Source organism: Capra hircus, chromosome 3 (genome assembly GCF_001704415.2).
Source record: "Capra hircus breed San Clemente chromosome 3, ASM170441v1, whole genome shotgun sequence".
Classification (NCBI taxonomy): Eukaryota; Metazoa; Chordata; class Mammalia; order Artiodactyla; family Bovidae; genus Capra; species Capra hircus.
Window position 1 is genome coordinate 80,036,629 of NC_030810.1, and position 18,104 is coordinate 80,054,732.

Sequence of the window (18,104 nt, forward strand, 5' to 3'; positions counted from 1 at the left end):
ATATGTGCAAAACATTAGAAAGACACAACTATTATAAGCACTTAAAATACTAACTGATATTATTAAAGTTTCCAATTCTTGCTGCTTTAACTGTCTCTCACTGCATCCCTTACCTTCTCTCCAACACCACCAACTGAGCCAATGGATCCTGGAGGTCCTTGTGGTCCCTGCGGTGTAAGAAAGGGAATACAGTTATCCTTACTCTTGTAATAAGATATAAACTCATAAACATACATCCACTTGTTCTCAAAGAGAGAAATATGTGCAAGAATATCTCAAGTCATTTGAAAGATGAGACAGAACAATGAACTTTATGGAGTTGTCAAATGTGCTGGATAGCAAATAATTTATTTGCATTAAATTGATTTTCAAATGCACCAGAATTCTAGTGATAAAGCAGAGGACTTTCCAACTCTAGTCATATCAGTTGATACTTGGAACATAATTTCAATTTCTCTGCCAATTGAGTAGATCAGATTTAGAGGACGGTTTTGCAGATTTTCTTAGTGGATCAAAATACGACTCTGATTAAGAATACTACAATCCATGCAAAAACAATATAAACCATCTCTTAGTCTTTAAGTTGCTTAGAAGAATTAAAACCTAAAAGTATTTTTAGTATATCTGCATGTAATTTATTTTACCTAGTTCTGGCCTGCCAGCATTAAAACCAGGAATAACAGAGTAGCAAACTTGCTCTTTGTGAAAAGGGAAAGTCAAATGGAAACACAACACCAAAGTTTATAAGTTTGTTAATAGTAACAATAAGATAAATATGACATTACACTCCTGTAATATTGGAACAGTCAGTCAACAGTTAAGCTTGGGGGAGATCATTTATACAATTAAGAGGAAACATTTTTTACAGGGTAAGAAGTAAATATATTATCATGTACACATTACTGATATATTTTACAGAAAAAAATACAAAATTGCAAAACTTTTAGATAAAGGATGTTTGGGACACAGACCTAGGCTAGTATAATCAAGGCAATTACAAACCATCTCCTCAAGGAGTTGTAAAAGATAAAGGTTAAATCTGAAACAATTCAGCAGCAGTGTAGAATTATTATGTGCAAGACACAGTAATTTGAACTGAACAATGGGGTGCTTTAGTGAATATTTCTCACTAAATATATATTGAATGTAATATATTTTTTGTACCTATATTATATTAATATTTGTAGGGACTAGCTCCCTGCAAAGCCTTTCTTTTCCTTTAAACAAAATGAAGTGAGTAAATGACCCTTAAGCTATTGTTCATGTAAACATTTCAAAGGAGTGTAATTATCCCCATTGTATTTTAGAAACTGCTTGCCATTACATAATATCTATATAACTTCAAAATAACTAAATATTTCACAGTCTTACATCAGCTCCGTTGGGACCTTGAGGACCTCTTGGGCCTGGAGGACCAGGTGGACCCTGTAAGAAAAGAATATTAAGGTTTATGTAGACTGAACTCAAATGCATTCCTGATGTTTTCATTTTGTGATTAAGAAAACAAAAAGAAGCCTCAGCCTGCAAAATCATAGTCAATAAAGCAAATCAGGTCTCATTCTTAATGGATACAACATCATGTCAGCAAATGCTTCTTTACACATAGATATGGGGAAATTAGAACTGCAGGAAGAACAATTTAATTAAAAATTATAAAAGTCTATTAATACTATCCAGTACAATGAATTCATAATACAACTAAAATATTATATACCAGAATATACTAGAATGCTAGAGTCTAAAGGAGACATAAAGTTGGGAAAATAAATAGTGCTTGAGTAGATTTAGAATTCATTAGTTCTGTATTTTTTATTTGGATATTTCCACTTTGTTTGATGTCAGCTCTCATGTTATATATGCCAGGACTGGAATAAGATTAACTGTTTAGTTGTCATCCTTAAATAAAGGCTCTTGCTCCTGGCTATGCATTAAAATTACCTTGGGACAATTTTTGTAAAATACTGATGGCCAGAACCCCTTACTTCAAGACTGTGTTTAAATTCATCTGTAGTAAATTGCAGGGCATTAGTACTTTTTTAGAAGCCACAGTTGATTTTCATGTCATGGTTGACTATTAGCTATTAGCTATTACCATAAGTCAGAGAGAATGTATTAATGATTCAGGGAACCATAGCAAGGGTATTCAGAGAGAAGCTTGCTATGCAACTGAAACTGTTTAGAGTATTAATTACTTATTTTGAATGGGCAATGTTTATGTTTCTTGTTCCTTATAAAAATCTAACATGTAAGTATAAAATTATCAAAATATGTATTTTGAAGGAAGAAAATACTGGAGGCAATGTTTATCAAAGGGAAAGAGCAATTAGAAAATGTATTCATTTCATTATAGACATCAATGACCCTGGCTTATTTTTTCCTTACCAAGGTAGTGCTTGACCAACAAATATATGTATTTTAAATTTTTAGCTGAAATATTAAATTTAGAGCAACAATCCAGAATCAGTAATTGAATATTATTAGGCCAAAGCATTCTGATTAAGATAAAATTCCTCATTAATTAAGAATTTGTTTTAAAGTGTAATTAATTTTAATAGTGTGTTAACATTTGTTAGTCACCCAAATCCTGGGTAACTATTATCTATTATTTACCTGTTTCATATCAAAAACCAGAGCTAAAGCTAAAAACTAAAAAACAAAACAAAACAAATGTGTAGCAGTTTATATATACCTAACAATATATACACAGAGAAATAAAACAGATATAACAATATATCAACCAAAGAAAGCCATATGTGTGCACAACATTATTCCGAAGAGAGGAAAAGGAAAGATAGAGAAATAGTCAAGACAGTGAGAGAAACTTTAAAAGTGGCAGGTGCAAGTCTGGGTGAGGAACAGGGAGGCAACAATCCACAAAGTCATAACCTTTAGGACTACTTTGTTTATATTAATAAGCCTTGAGAAAGATACTAGTAATGTGGAAATTCATAATATACATTAATTTTAGAAAATAAAAACTTACCATAGGACCAACATCCCCATTTTCTCCTTTTTCACCAGGTGGGCCTGGAAGACCCTAAGAAAATATAAATAGAAAAACAGTAAAATTCATTCATATTGGTCCAATTTCTCATATAGAATTCAAAGTTAAATACAGCTAAATAAGAATGTGGAATTAAGACTCATAAACTATCATCTGTCAAAATACACATAATGCAAATATTGACTAAATATTAGGGAATCATATATGTATGTTCACAAAATTCATGCTTTGCATGGTATTATACTTTTTGATTTCAATTATAGGAACTAAATACATAATTTGTTCTGGGAATTTATGAATACCTAATCATTTTCTCCATCTTTATGAGTAGTATATGGAATTAACATTGTAAAAATGTTTTTGAAAAATCTTGTTCCAAATTATTTTAGGACACCTTTTCCCAGTGAGGATTTTATAGATAGGAACAGTTAGACAAAACTCCTTTGAAAATGAATATTCCATCCAACATATGTCCAGGGTTACAAATATCTTCTGAACTCTTGACCTGCTAATTCCAGTTCTGGATCTTAAAAACTCATAAGGCCATGAGACCTGATATATTACACTTCCTTTATTTACTCAAATCTATTTCCTTTACGTTCAATTGCAGTGTAATTGCTTTGGGAGAGGTTCTATGCTATTGAATAAAATCAGAGCAGCTGCATTCAGACTTCACCTGGCCCTATCTTTATGGGCCAGCAAAAAAAATTACTGTACTCCCTCTTGATTTTCCTAATTCCCCCCAGCATATCTGTTTATACTTCCTATTTTATATTACAAAACTTTGTACACATTTGAAAGAAAGTGAAGTCGCTCAGTCGTGTCCGACTCTTTGAGACCCCATGGATTGTAGCCTACCAGGTTCCTGCGTCCATGGGATTTTCCAGGCAATAGTACTGGAGTGGGTTGCCATTTCCTTCTCCAGGGGGGATCCTCCCGACCCAGGGATCGAACTGGGTCTCCTGCATTGCAGACAGACGCTTTACCCTCTGAGCCATCAGGGGAGGCCTATCTTATCTAAAGTGAAGTCGCTCAGTCATGTCCGACTCTTTGCGACCCCATGGACTGTAGCCTACCAAGCTCCTCCATCCATGGGATTTTCCAATTTGAAACGTACACTTAAAAACACAATTGTACCACTTGTTTGCATACTTATACTCATGGGATATCAGGGTTGTATATTGTCACCCTGCTTACTTAACTTATATGCAGAATATATCATGTGAAATGCTGGGATGGATGTAGCACAAGCTGGAATCAAGATGCCAATAGATACATCAATAACCTCAGATACACAGATGACACCACCCTTATGGCAGAAAGTGAAGAGGAACTAAAAAGCCTCTTGTTGAAAGTGGAAGAGGAGACTGAAAAAGTTGGCTTAAAACTCAACATTCAGAAAACAAAGAGCATGGCATCCGGTCCCATCACTTCATGGCAAACAGATGGGGAAACAGTGAAAACAGTGAGACTGTTTTGGGGGACTCCAAAATCACTGCATATGGTGACTGCAGCTATGAAATTAAAAGACACTTGCTCCTTGGAAGAAAAGCTGTGACCAACCTAGACAGCATATTATAAAGCAGAGACATTACTTTGCCAAAAAAGGTCTGTCTAATCAGTTCAGTTCAGTCACTCAGTCGTGTCCAACTCTTTGCGACCCCATGAATCACAACACGCCAGGCCTCCCTGTCCATCACCAACTCCCAGAGTTCACTCAGACTCACGTCCATCAAGTCAGTGATGCCATCCAGCCATCTCATCCTCTGTCATCCCCTTCTCCTCCTACCCTCAATACCTCCCAGCATCAAAGTCTTTTCCAGTGAGTCAACTCTTTGCATGAGGTGGCCAAAGTACTAGAGCTTCAGCTTTGGTATCATTCCTTCCAAAGAAATCCCAGGGCTGATCTCCTTCAGGATGGACTGGTTGGATCTCCTTGCAGTCCAAGGGACTCTCAACAGTCTTCTCCAACACCACAGTTCAAAAGCATCAATTCTTCGGCACTCAGCCTTCTTTACAGTCCAACTCTCACATCCATACATGACCACTGGAAAAACCATAGCCTTTACTAGACGGACCTTAGTCGGCAAAGTAATGTCTCTGCTTTTGAATATGCTATCTAGGTTGGTCATAACTTTCCTTCCAAGGAGTAAGTGTCTTTTAATTTCATGGCTGCAGTCACCATCTGCAGTGATTTTGGAGCACCAAAAAATAAAGTCTGACACTGTTTCCACTGTTTCCCCATTTATTTCCCATGATGTGATGGGACCGGATGCCATGATCTTCGTTTTCTGAATGTTGAGCTTTAAGCCAACTTTTTCACTCTCCTCTTTCACTTTCAACAAGAGGCTTTTTAGTTCCTCTTCACTTTCTGCCATAAGTGTGGTGTCATCTGCATATCTGAGGTTATTGATATTTCTCCTGGCAATCTGAATTCCAGTTTCTGTTTCTTCCAGTCCAGCATTTCTCATGATGTACTCTGCATATAAGCAGGGTGACAATATACACCCTTGACGTACTCCTTTTCCTATTTGGAACCAGTCTGTTGTTCCATGTCCAGTTCTAACTGTTGCTTCCCGAACTGCATATAGGTTTCTCAAGAGGCAGGTCAGGTGGTCTGGTATTCCCATCTCTCTCAGAATTTTCCAGTTTATTGTAATCCACACAGTCAAAGGCTTTGGCATAGTCAATAAAGCAGAAATAGATGTTTTTCTGGAACTCTCTTGCTTTTTCCATGATCCAGCAGATGTTGGCAATTTGATCTCTGGTTCCTCTGCCTTTTCTAAAATCAGCTTGGACATCAAGAAGTTCACGGTTCACGTATTGCTGAAGCCTGGCTTGGAGAATTTTGAACATTACTTTACTAGAGTGTGAGATGAGTGCAATTGTGTGCTAGTTTGAGCATCCTTTGGCATTGCCTTTCTTTAGGATTGGAATGAAAACTGACCTTTTCCAGTCCTGTGGCCACTGCTGAGTTTTCCAAATTTGTTGGCATATTGTGTGTAGCACTTTCACAGCATCATCTTTCAGGATTTGAAATAGCTCCACTGGAATTCCATCACCTCTACTAGCTTTGTTCATAGTGATGCTTTCTAAGGCTCACTTGACTTCACATTCCAGGATGTCTGGCTCTAGGTGAGCGATCACACCATCATGATTATCTGGGTCATGAAGATCTTTTTTGTACAATTCTTCTGTGTATTCTTGCCACCTCTTCTTAATATCTTCTGCTTCTGTTAGGTCCATACCATTTCTGTCCTTTATTGAGCCCATCTTTGCATGAAATGCTCCCTTGGTGTCTCTAATTTTCTTGAAGAGATCTCTAGTCTTTCCCATTCTGTTGTTGAATATGGTTTTCCCAGTAGTCATATATGGATGTGAGAGTTGGACTATAAAGAAAGCTGAGTACAGAAGAATTGATGCTTTTGAACTGTGGTGGTGGAGAAGACCCTTGAGAGTCCCTCAGACTGCAAGGAGATCCAACCAGACAATCCTAAAGGAAATCAGTCCTGAATATTCATTGGAAGGACTGATGCTGAAGCTGAAACTCCAATACTTTGGCCACCTGATGTGAAGAACTGACTCACTGGAAAAGACCCTGATGCTGGGAAAGACTGAAGGCAGGAAGAGAAGGGGACGACAGAGACTGAGATGGTTGAAATGGATCAACAACTCAATGGACATGAGTTTGAGCAAGCTTTAGGAATTGGTTATGGACAGGGAAGCCTGGTGTGTTGCAGTCCATGGGGTCACGGAGTATAGGATACGACTAAGCAACTGAACTGAACTAAACTCATGGGACATTGCTCTTTCAGGTCAAGCTTTTGTCTCTAACAACTGGCAGAGCACCAGAGAAAAACAGAGATTTTAATGAAATGTTGAATTTTTTAATTAATTAATTTTAGTTGGAAGCTAATTACTTTCCAATATTGTAGTGGTTTTTGCCATACAGTCACATGAATCAGCCATGGGTATACGTGTGTCCATCAGCAGATGAATGGATAAGAAAGCTATGGTACATATACACAATGGAATATTAAAAAGAATACATTTAATCAGTTTTAATGAGGTGGATGAAACTGGAGCCTATCATACAGAGTGAAGTACGTCAGAAAGAAAAACACCAATACAATATCAGTTCAGTTCAGTTGCTCAGTTGTGTCCGACTCTTTGCAACCCCACAAACCGCAGCACACCAAGCCCAATACAGTATACTAATGTATGTATATGGAATTTAGAAAAATGGTAACAATAACCCTATATGCGGGGCAGCGAAGGAGACACAGATGTACATAAGTCTATTGGACTCTGCGAGAGAGGGCGAGGATGGGATGATCTGAGAGAATAGCATTGAAACATCTATACCATGTGTGAGATAGTTCTCCAGTCTAGGTTCAATGCATGAGACAGGGTACTCACAACTGGTGCACTGGGATGACCCAGAAGTACGGGATGGGGAAGGAAGAGGGAGGGGAGTTCTGGATGGGGAACGCATGTACACCCATGGCTGATTCATGTCAATATATGGCAAAAACCAATACAATATTGTAAAGTAATTAGCCTCCAATTAAAATAAATAAATTTAAAAAAGAAAAAAGTAATCTTGAATAGATAGATGATGATATTTGATATTGTTATCCTTATCTTGTAATATTTCAGTTTTTAAATGCTTGTAATAAGTCATGAAATTGTTTTTGTGATGCACCAATTCCATATGACTCTCAGTTTGGAGAGAGGATACTTTACTGAATATATTTGTAAATTTTTTTTAATATTCTGTATATTCATTTGTATGAGGAAATCTTAATTACTGATTTATAATAGCATATACCAGAATTTCATTTATTTTTTCTTATCTGTAGGTTAGATGTCTAGGAAAATAGCCTATCATATGTACTTGCCAAATGGTTATCATCAACTGATGCTAGCTTCTAGAATTACTAGAGAAGTTCCTGGGAGGAAATAGCCAGGTAGTGTTTCCAATTTTATCCTGCTTAAAGATAATCTGAAAGAGGTCACTAAAATTTTAGATTCCAAGATCCACAACCAAAGAGATTCTAATTAATTAATGGAGAACATGAACTCAAATTCTTAGAAAGACAAGTAGATTTTTAACACAGATGAAATAAACGTTCCAGTTTAAGCCCATTTCCTTAAGTACTAAGCATTACAATGTAAACATAATTAAGCTCTTATAAACACCACATAAATTAACAATCACATTCCTTACATCCCACCAACTGTAGTATACAGTGCATCTGATTTGTGATTTCCAAATTGAATGTTATATAATATTAGTTCATAGTTGTCTTGTATTTCTATAACATGCCTAGTCTGCATTGCCATTTTTATTTATGCATGTTATTCTTGATATTAGTTCAGTAGAAACCACCCAATAGAAAAATATTGAAATATTTATCTCTTTTTATGAAGTTTGATTATAGTTCAAATTCTCTTGCATTGCAGGCGGATTCTTTACCAGCTGAGCAACAAGGGAAATCCGAGAATACTGGAGTGGATAGCCTATCCTTCTCCAGCAGATCTTCTGACTCAGTCAATGAACTGGGGTCTCCTGCATTGTAGGGTTATTCTTTACCAACTGAGTTATCAGGGAAGTGCCAAGTTTAGACTGAATATTCTTATTATTCAAATCAGTAGAAACACATTGAGTCAAATACTTTTTTTGCAGCAGCTAAATGTGCAAAATGGCACTCTGGTGTTAGTCAGTTTTCAAATGTCCCAGCACTTTTCTAAGGAGTGATTTATGCACAGAGAGATTCTGCTATAAGATCTGTTAATTTAAAATAACTTACCTCTTAAATGATGAAATAAAAAAATGAATTCAGGCCAAGAACTCTCATTCTATGTGTGTTCTTCATATGGAGACAAATAGTAAGCAACTAGACTACTACATTATTATTATTAATGTCTAATATAATTGCTAACATCTATTCTGCCACAAAGACTCAATTAAAGGATAAAGACACAATTGTGAGCATGTTAATTACATTAACATCTTTTCAGATTCCTGATTTAAAGAGGTATTCTGGGAAAATATAATCAATTTTGGGGGGAATTGATTTCTTGAGTCACCTTCATCAAAGATCATATTTCTTGCTCTGTGTAGATGAAGACTTTTAAAAATACAATATTTTATAAATATAAGTTACAAGGCACCTTTTTAATCATGAGAACTAAATTTCTAAACTACAACCTTATAGAATTCAGAATAATCAGTTAAATGAAAAAGCAGAAAATGAATGGTAATATATACATCAGCAATCTAATTTCGAATGCCTTGTTATTTTCAAATATATGTGCTGCTCATACAACTGTGAAGAAGGAAATGGCATCCTACCCCAGTATTCTTGCCTAGAGAATCCTGTGGACAGAGGAGCCTGGTTGGCTGCTATCCTTAGGGTTGCATAGAGTCGGACACGATTGAAGCGACTTAGCATGCATGCATGCATTGGAGATGGACATGACAACCCCTCCAGTATTTTGCCTGGAGAATCCCAGGGATGGAGGAGCCTGCTGGGCTGCCACCTATGGGGTCACACAGAGTCGGACACGAGTGAAGCGACTTAGCAGCAGCAGCAGCAGCATACATACTAATATATATTGCTCAGGATTGCTTATTTATTATCATCTAATAAGCATAAATGGGGCTTCCCTGCTTTCTCAGAGGTAAAGAATCTGCCTGCCAATACAAGAGACCCAAGTTCAATCCCTGGGTTGGGAAGATCCCCTAGAGAAGGAAATGACAACCCTCTCCAGTATTTTTGCCCGTGAAATCCCATGACAGAGGAACCTGGTGGGCTACAGTCTATGGGATTGCAAAGAGCTGGACACAACTTAGCACAAGAATTGAAAGAGACACATGTACCTCAATGTTCATCGCAGCACTGTTTATAATAGCCAGGACATGGAAACAACCTAGATGTCCATCAGCAGATGAATGGATAAGAAAGCTGTGGTACATATACACAATGGAGTATTACTCAGCCATTAAAAAGAATACATTTGAATCAGTTCTGTTGAGATGGATGAAACTGGAGCCGATTATACAGAGTGAAGTAAGCCAGAAAGAAAAACACCAATACAGTATACTAACACATATATATGGAATTTAGAAAGATGGCAATGATGACCCTGTATGCAAGACAGCAAAAAAGACACAGATGTGTATAGCGGACTTTTAGACTCAGAGGGAGAGGGAGAGGGTGGGATGATTTGGGAGAATGGCATTCTAACATGTATACTATCATGTAAGAATTGAATTGCCAGTCTATGTCCGATGCAGGATACAGCATGCTTGGGGCTGGTGCACGGGGATGACCCAGAGGGATGTTGTGGGGAGGGAGGTGGGAGGGGGGTTCATGTTTGGGATCGCATGTACACCTGTGGTGCATTCATGTCAATGTATGGCAAAACCAATACAGATTGTAAAGTAAAATAAAGTAAAAATAAAAATTTTAAAAAATAAAATTAAATTAAAAAAATAATAAAAGGGTTAAATGAAAATATGATATGACACTTTTATACTACTCAAGTTGAAAAGAAACTATTTTGGCAATAAAAAATGTAGAAAATTACAATATTATGTTCACTGGTAGACATCCATTGAGGGCTATAACAATAATTGTTATATTTAATAATGTAACATATAATTATATACTAATAAGGTACTTAATATTAAAAATTATTATGAACTAGATGATTTAATCATTTCTAAAATTGCTAATGTGGCATAACTAATATCCATATATACCCAAATATCAAAAATTTTATTTTATTTATTTTATTTTTTTTTAGTTTTTTATTTTTTAAATTTTAAAATCTTTAATTCTTACATGCGTTCCCAAATTTTATGATTTTTTAGAGAATCACTAGGTAAGTATCGAATAAATAAGTGACAGAAGAAAGCCAGATATTTCCACAGTTTGTAGGAAGCAGTTAACATCATATGGAAGAAAGACAACTCAGACAGATATCTACTATGCAATGTTTTGCCTAACAACCCAGTTATAAGCTATATTTAAAGACAATTTCTTGGCCTACAATGTTTTACAACCTCATACTTCCTAATGGGTTTACTAAAATACAAATTATAATTCTAAGAAGTTATTTTAAAGATTATTTTAATCATTTAAGTTATTTAAGTGATTGGAGCTGAAGCTCCAATACTTTGGCCACCTAATGCGAAGAAGTGACTCATTGGAAAAGACTCTGATGCTGGGAAAGATTGAAGGCAGGAGGAGAAGGGGATGACAGAGGATGAGATGGTTGGATAGCATCACTGACTCCATGGACATGAGTTTGAGCAAGCTCCAGGAGTTGGTTATGGACAGGGAAACCTGTAGTGTTGCAGTCCATGGGGTTGCAGAATCGGACATGACTGAGCGGCTGAACGGAACTGAATGTTAATTTGTTTATTTTACCTATTGTGAAAGTGTTAGTTGCTAGGTCCTGCCTGACTCTTTGTGACCCCATGGACTGTAGTGTGCCAGTATCCTCTGTTTATAGAATTCTCCAGGCCAAAAAAAACTGGAGTGGGTAGACATTCGCTTCTCCAGGGGAATCTTCCTGACCCAGGGATAGAACCCAGCCTCCTACATGATAGGTAGATTCTTTATGATCTGAGCCACCAGGGAAGGGAAGCCTATTTTACCTCTTATTGCTTAACATTTGCTGTTGGCAATTTCTGTTAATAGTTACAATTGTGTGTGTGTGTGTGTGTGTGTGTGTGTGTGTGTGTGTGCGCGCGTACTCAGTCACTTAGTCATGTCTGACTCTGCCGCCTCATGGACTGTAGCCCACCGGCTCCTCTGTCCCTGGAATTGTCCAGGCAAAAAAACTGGAGTGAGTTACCATTTCCCACTCCAGGGGATCTTCCCCACCCAGAGAAGGAACCAGTCTCTTGCATCTACTTCACTGGCAGGAAGATCCTTTACCACTAGCACCACCTGAGAAGCCCCAGTTGTGATTGACAGTTTGCTATTTCTCAAAGTTTCTGCTAGCCATCTGGAGTACTAATTTTCCTTCTATGAGATATGTGAAAGAAACTTTCTAACATTGTGATTTTTCAATATACACTTAAAGAAGCTTGTCATTCATTTTCCATATACAATGAGAATGAAGAAAACCAGTATTAAACCTACAGAAACCAAGGCTGATGCAGTTTCAGAAAAATTAATAGTAATTGGCAAAAAGCAGTTAAAGTTCAGATATATGTTTAAGTAAAATGGTTATTATACTTAAAAACCAAGTTTCTAGGTAGAAAAAAGGACCACTGCTTTGTTTTACATCCTCCAGAAAACCTGGTGTGAGAAGTAAGTGGGAATGACTGGATGTGCAATGCAGAAAACATCTTACCTGAAGACCTATGGGACCAGGAGGTCCTGGGAAACCTCTTGCACCCTCATCACCTTTTTGTCCAAACATCCCCTGCTGACCTCTGGGACCTGGTTCACCATCACCTCCCTAGAGAAGACCAATACAAATGATCACAAGCTGGAAAAATCATGATTCTGCCATAAGACATCATAAAAATATAATCATTTCTCATTTAATCAAAGTTGGTCTATTATAAGCAACCAAGTGGTAAGTAGGTAAAATTTGTACTCTCTGCTGCAAATATACCATTGTTTGTTTTGCTTTACATTATTTGATTATGGAATATGACTGATTTTGATTTTTCTCATGTTTACCAAGTGAAATAAGAGCTATGTAACAAAGGAAAATAATGTTCAGAATTTCCTACAAATTAAGTACTTCCCAACTGGTTATTAGCTATCTTCCAATGAAGTCACAGTGTTTTTTATTTATAAAGTCAACTTGGCTACCTATATTAGATAATTTAACCTTGATTCAATGTTAAGCATACAAACAAACCTATTATCACATGAAATCAACTTGTTATGTGACAGTTCATGGATCTATCTAATCAGAGAATAATAAGGACTTAAGATTTGCTGAACAAAGAGGAGCACTTACAGCAATTCCAGGGGCACCAACTGGACCTTGAAGACCTGGGGGACCAGGAGGACCCTGAAATGAAATAATCAGTAAATTTGAAACTGAAGCCAAAAGAGCCTCAGTTATATAGTACAGAACATTTGACTGATCAAAATCTATTAAGCCTCTATACACTTTTTGGGGAAAAAGGTTTTTGCATTTAGTGCAGTCAACCATTATTTATTTTACTTCTTGAGCCTCAGACTTGCTTACTTGCAATCACTTTTAAATTAGCAGTTATTGAAAACATTCTCATTTGTAGTAGTTGATATTTAAAAAAGGATTTCTATGCTAATATTTATAAATCATGTCAAAGTTTCACACTTGAAAATTTTCAAAATATCAGATTTCTTTAGTGAGATATCTATCTGTCAAAAGAGACATGAAAATGTTCATATATACAATATTTTCCAAAAGAAAAATAGGTTGTGGGGAATTCTATATAGACAGAAAGTAATGATATATGAAAACTTGGAATTTTTCTCATATGTAAACACATGCAAATTCAGTGTTGTATATTCAGTAAACCAGAACTCCTTACTTTAAGCAATAGATTTCAGTAGCTTTATGAGTCTTCCATGCATAAGTATATTTTCTTAACTGTATTCTTTTTTTTTTTTTTTTACACAGTCAAGCACTATAAAAGATCCAGACACTAGAGTCATGGAATTGTACTGCTCTTTTTCTTAAAACTGCCACACATTGGGTACAATGTTTGAAGCCTAGGCTCTGGAGATGTGGTTGAGGGACTAGCAGGTTCCTTTCAGGTTTCCACTAGGTCAGTATCTTTTTCATAGCAATACAAAGATGTTATTTGTCTTTAAAGTATATGGTATTTGAACTAACAATGTAAAAGCAATGGAGGGAAAAATTGCAGATAGTTTAGTCTCATTCTGAGGTTTTAAGGTTTGAATTATTTCATTTCTTAACACAAAGTTTTGAAAAGAGGTTTTATTAGAATTGACCGAATCTCAAACTGAATAGTTACCGCAGAGGTAATATAGTACTAATATTATAGGGAGACATAAGGAAATAGTAATATGAAAAAATATCCATGGTTAATAGCAAAAGAAATTAAATTAATAAATCCCCCTCAATAAGAAGTAGGAAACTCACGTTTTCTCCTTTGTCACCCTTGCTGCCTTTTTGTCCTGGTTCACCAATTTCACCCTGAATTTGAAATATTTGAGTTAAAATTTATATCTAATATGCCATACCTGCCATTGCATTATGATCACTATCATCTTATGACTAAATTATGTGCTAGCATTTAATGTCACTATTTAAATTGGAAAAGCCTAGTGATCACTCTCCTGTATTGACTAATATTGCTGTCTAGAACTGATAAGCATACAGAAAAGCAAAAATCAGCTGAACTCTGAGGACTATTACAGCTGGGATTTTCAATTCACAAAATCAGTTTCATCTGAAATATCACCAGTATAAACTGATAATGGAAATACACTGATTTATATAAAAATATAATTACACATTAATCAAAAATCAATCAATTTTTTCTCCTAGTTTTCCAACTGCTAAAGTATAATGCATTATCAGCACACTGATTAACAAATTTTCTTATATAATTTCACAGTAATGCTGGAAAGTATTTTCAATTCAAACACAACACAGCTATACATTTAAAATTAAGAGCTTAGAATCTTCACTTACACATTAGTAAGAAATAGAGAAGTACAGGATTATAAAACATGTATGCAGCTCATTCTTAAATTTTAACTCTACAAATCCAAGACACTGTGGTTAAATATATACAACTAATTACTTTAATTTCACATTTATATGAGAAATATTAAAAACAGATAAGAGTCTTTGGCATCTGCTCATTTTTCTCACTACCATTGTTCTTGTCTTGTTTAGATCTCACATACTATTTCACAGGAAAATTCTAATTCTAAGCCCCTAAATTAAAACTTTTGAGCATGAGAAAGCTATATTGAAACTTTGAAAAATATATCTTTGGATTTTATATCTAATCCTAAGAAAGATTATATCTAGGATTTTTGAGAAAAAATTTCTTTTTCATGGTATGTACTAACATAAAGAGTACTCACCTTGTCTCCATCTTCTCCAGGGGAGCCAGCAGGCCCCGCAGGGCCTGGGAGACCCACAGGGCCTTGTACTCCATCTCTCCCTGCCGGACCTTGGGGACCTTTTTCTCCCTGCATTGAAAAATCCACCAAGTCATTACTTGGCTGTAAGAAACCTATGAATTTGCCACTCATAATTTATAAGTGAAGCTACAAGAGTCATACCCTAGCTTCCATATTTAACAAGGAAATTGTTTTGATTTTTACTCAAAATGCATTTTCTCAGTAGCAAATGATAACATGAAATATCCCGCATTCTTTTGTGACTAAGAACACTACCATTGCTAACCATTTATGAATCTCATAAAAAATAATCAACAATCAACAAAAATAATCAACAGAATTTTCCTTTGAACCACACATTTTCAAATCAAGCATATATATTAAAAATCAGATGCTTTATGTTTTTGAAAAGTTACTGACCCTTTACATTCTGTATTGCTACTGAAATAGCTGGGCAGTGGCTGGTAGGCTTCAAAAACCATAAAATGCATTTGCTCACATGCCAAACTTCATAATATGCTTTATGTGTAGATGTTTTTCATTTTTAACAAATGTTTCATGAATTTTTCTAGATTTTGTATTTTGATTTTCTTGCTTTTGATTCAGAATTAAAGGTCGTTAGCTTCTTAAAAATTTTTCTTTATCTTTTGACAGTGGCATTATTTTGCTCTTTTAAAATTTAAGTATATTACATAATTGAAAAAGTAGAGCCTTGGTAATGAAGATGGCAAAAATTCCTTTCCTAAAAGTGAAGACCTCATCAGTTCTGCACAGAGTTATTTTTTGATTGTACTTGGTAGTTCTATCTTTCCTCCTGTTATACAATCTGGGAATCCATGTCATTAGTTCCTGCCTTTACATTATCCTGGCCCCACTATCTACCCCCTTCCCTGTCCCTTACCACCTCCTTTCCAAGTTTTATCTCTTGAATATATTTACTTCACTTTATCTCCACCATTAATATCTTATCCCAAAATACTAATTGCCTTCCTCTGAACTGTTGAAATACCTCCTTCCTATCTCACATCTATTCTTACTTCCAAACTATTCCCTATGTTGTAACCAGAGAGACAGATAATCTTAACAACATTCTTTAGTCAATTTACTTGTTTACCATTCCTAAGATAAAGAGCAAGCTGCTAGTGCAGTTTCCCCATTACCTGGTTTCTACTGCCTTTGCCATTGCTCTGTATTTCGGCTCCTCTAGATCTTTTTTTAAACTTGATGACATTTCCTTCCTGTTACTTGGCCTGAGCACGTGTTGTTCATTTGCCTGGAATGTCCCTAGGAGGACCCTCCACTTAGTTAATTCCTCCTCATCTTTTACATTCCATCATCAATGCCCTGTCCAAGGAAAGGCTCTGACTCCAGCTGAGGTCTCTCTGTCATAATCTGATATACATCAGTACATTTCTTTATGTCATTAACCAGAGTTTGTAATTATACATGCACTTAGTGATTCTTTGATTATTTTCCAATGCTCCATCAGACAATGAACTGTAGGAGAAGAAACTGTTTTTGTATTCCATTGTATCTTCCTGGCCTGTGGCCCATGATAGCCATTTAAGGAGTATTAGTTGAATTAATCTATTGCTTAATGACAAAAATAAATATCTATAAAACAACTTTTATAAGTTTATTACTTTGTTGGGTTCCATACGATCTCATTTTTCAAAACTATGTCATAATCATCATTTAATAATATCTCCATTGTCACACTGGAGACCTTTTATTTCATTCAAATTAAATATTACAATGTCACAAACCTATCTCCACTCATAAAATGTGTTATGTTATTCATAGTGAATGTCACTACTTTGAACACATCAACTGATTCAGATATTTCTCGCTAAATTGAATTTCCTTCAGAATCTGAGCTCCAAAAATTGAATCTATGAGAGTACGTGTAAATTAAACAAATTAATTCTTATCTGCATTTGTTATAGTATGCATAATCGCTTGCCAGGAATCACCTGCTGTTTATTTCTTTTGATCATAGTATGAGTAGAATCAGGGATAACCTTTCAACAGATCTATAACAATCTAAATTTAGATTCTTCATTTTACAACCCTGCAAGACGGTAAATGCCTTTCCTATTATGGATATCTTAGCCCATAACCTACAGGACTACCAGAAACATCGCTGACCTCTCCTTAAGCTATGTTTATTTCATTACTTCTACTTCTTCATCAATGTTAATAGCTGAATATTATATTAACACTGATAAAATTAGCTAATCGTCCCCAGGTCCTTTGTTTGACTCTGTGTGAACTTAGCCTTATCCATACCCTCATCTTTTATTATAATTCACCAAATCCATCCCTTCTGATTCAAAAGCTAATTTATGCATTTATTTTCTAGTTATTAATTAATCTTTTGATGAAAACTCTGGTTAACACCCAATGATGATGATAATCCTACAAAGTGAAAGAACTACAATTTCATCTACTCATCACAAAATATTGTTTTTTTTTTTTCAGAAATAAGGAAACAAAGGTTTAGACATATTAACATCCCAAATAATGAACAAAGTAAATAATAGAACTGAGCTCCCAGCTCAATTCTTATCAGCTCAAAGCCAGCAACGTTAGTTTACTCTGACATCATTACTTCCTCACTTTTCATTGATTATTTCTTATTATTTGTTAAGTAGATAAATATAAACTGAAAATGAAAGCGAAGTCATGTCCGACTCTTTGCAACTCCATGGACTATAGCCTACCAGGCTCCTCTGTCCATGGGATTTTCCAGACAAGAATACTGGAGTGGGTTGCCATTTCCTTCTCCAGGGAGATAAATATAACTGCATCACAATAATAGTAATAACCAGAGGCAATGCATTAAATTTTGCTGGAACCTCCTGACTCCCTATTATTCTAAGCTCAGGCTTAACTGAAGTGTTCTGTATGCACTTATTCCACTCCTTTATCATCCACCTTCTTTTTGAACCACACTGAAATTACCCTGAAGT

At 35.7% G+C, this 18,104-nt stretch overlaps 1 protein-coding gene across 2 annotated transcripts in view; it reads right to left on the minus strand.

The window, feature by feature from the left end:
• COL11A1 (collagen type XI alpha 1 chain) overlaps positions 1 to 18,104 on the minus strand; it is a 229,950-nt gene that overhangs the window by 39,848 nt on the left and 171,998 nt on the right. For both annotated transcript variants that reach the window (XM_005678025.3, XM_018045833.1), the window contains exons 43-49: positions 15,094 to 15,201; positions 14,138 to 14,191; positions 13,001 to 13,054; positions 12,380 to 12,487; positions 2,984 to 3,037; positions 1,372 to 1,425; positions 114 to 167 (exon numbers count right to left, since the gene is read on the minus strand). In XM_005678025.3, coding sequence (XP_005678082.2) covers positions 114 to 167; positions 1,372 to 1,425; positions 2,984 to 3,037; positions 12,380 to 12,487; positions 13,001 to 13,054; positions 14,138 to 14,191; positions 15,094 to 15,201 — 486 coding nt within the window. The remainder of the gene's footprint in view (positions 1 to 113; positions 168 to 1,371; positions 1,426 to 2,983; positions 3,038 to 12,379; positions 12,488 to 13,000; positions 13,055 to 14,137; positions 14,192 to 15,093; positions 15,202 to 18,104) is intronic.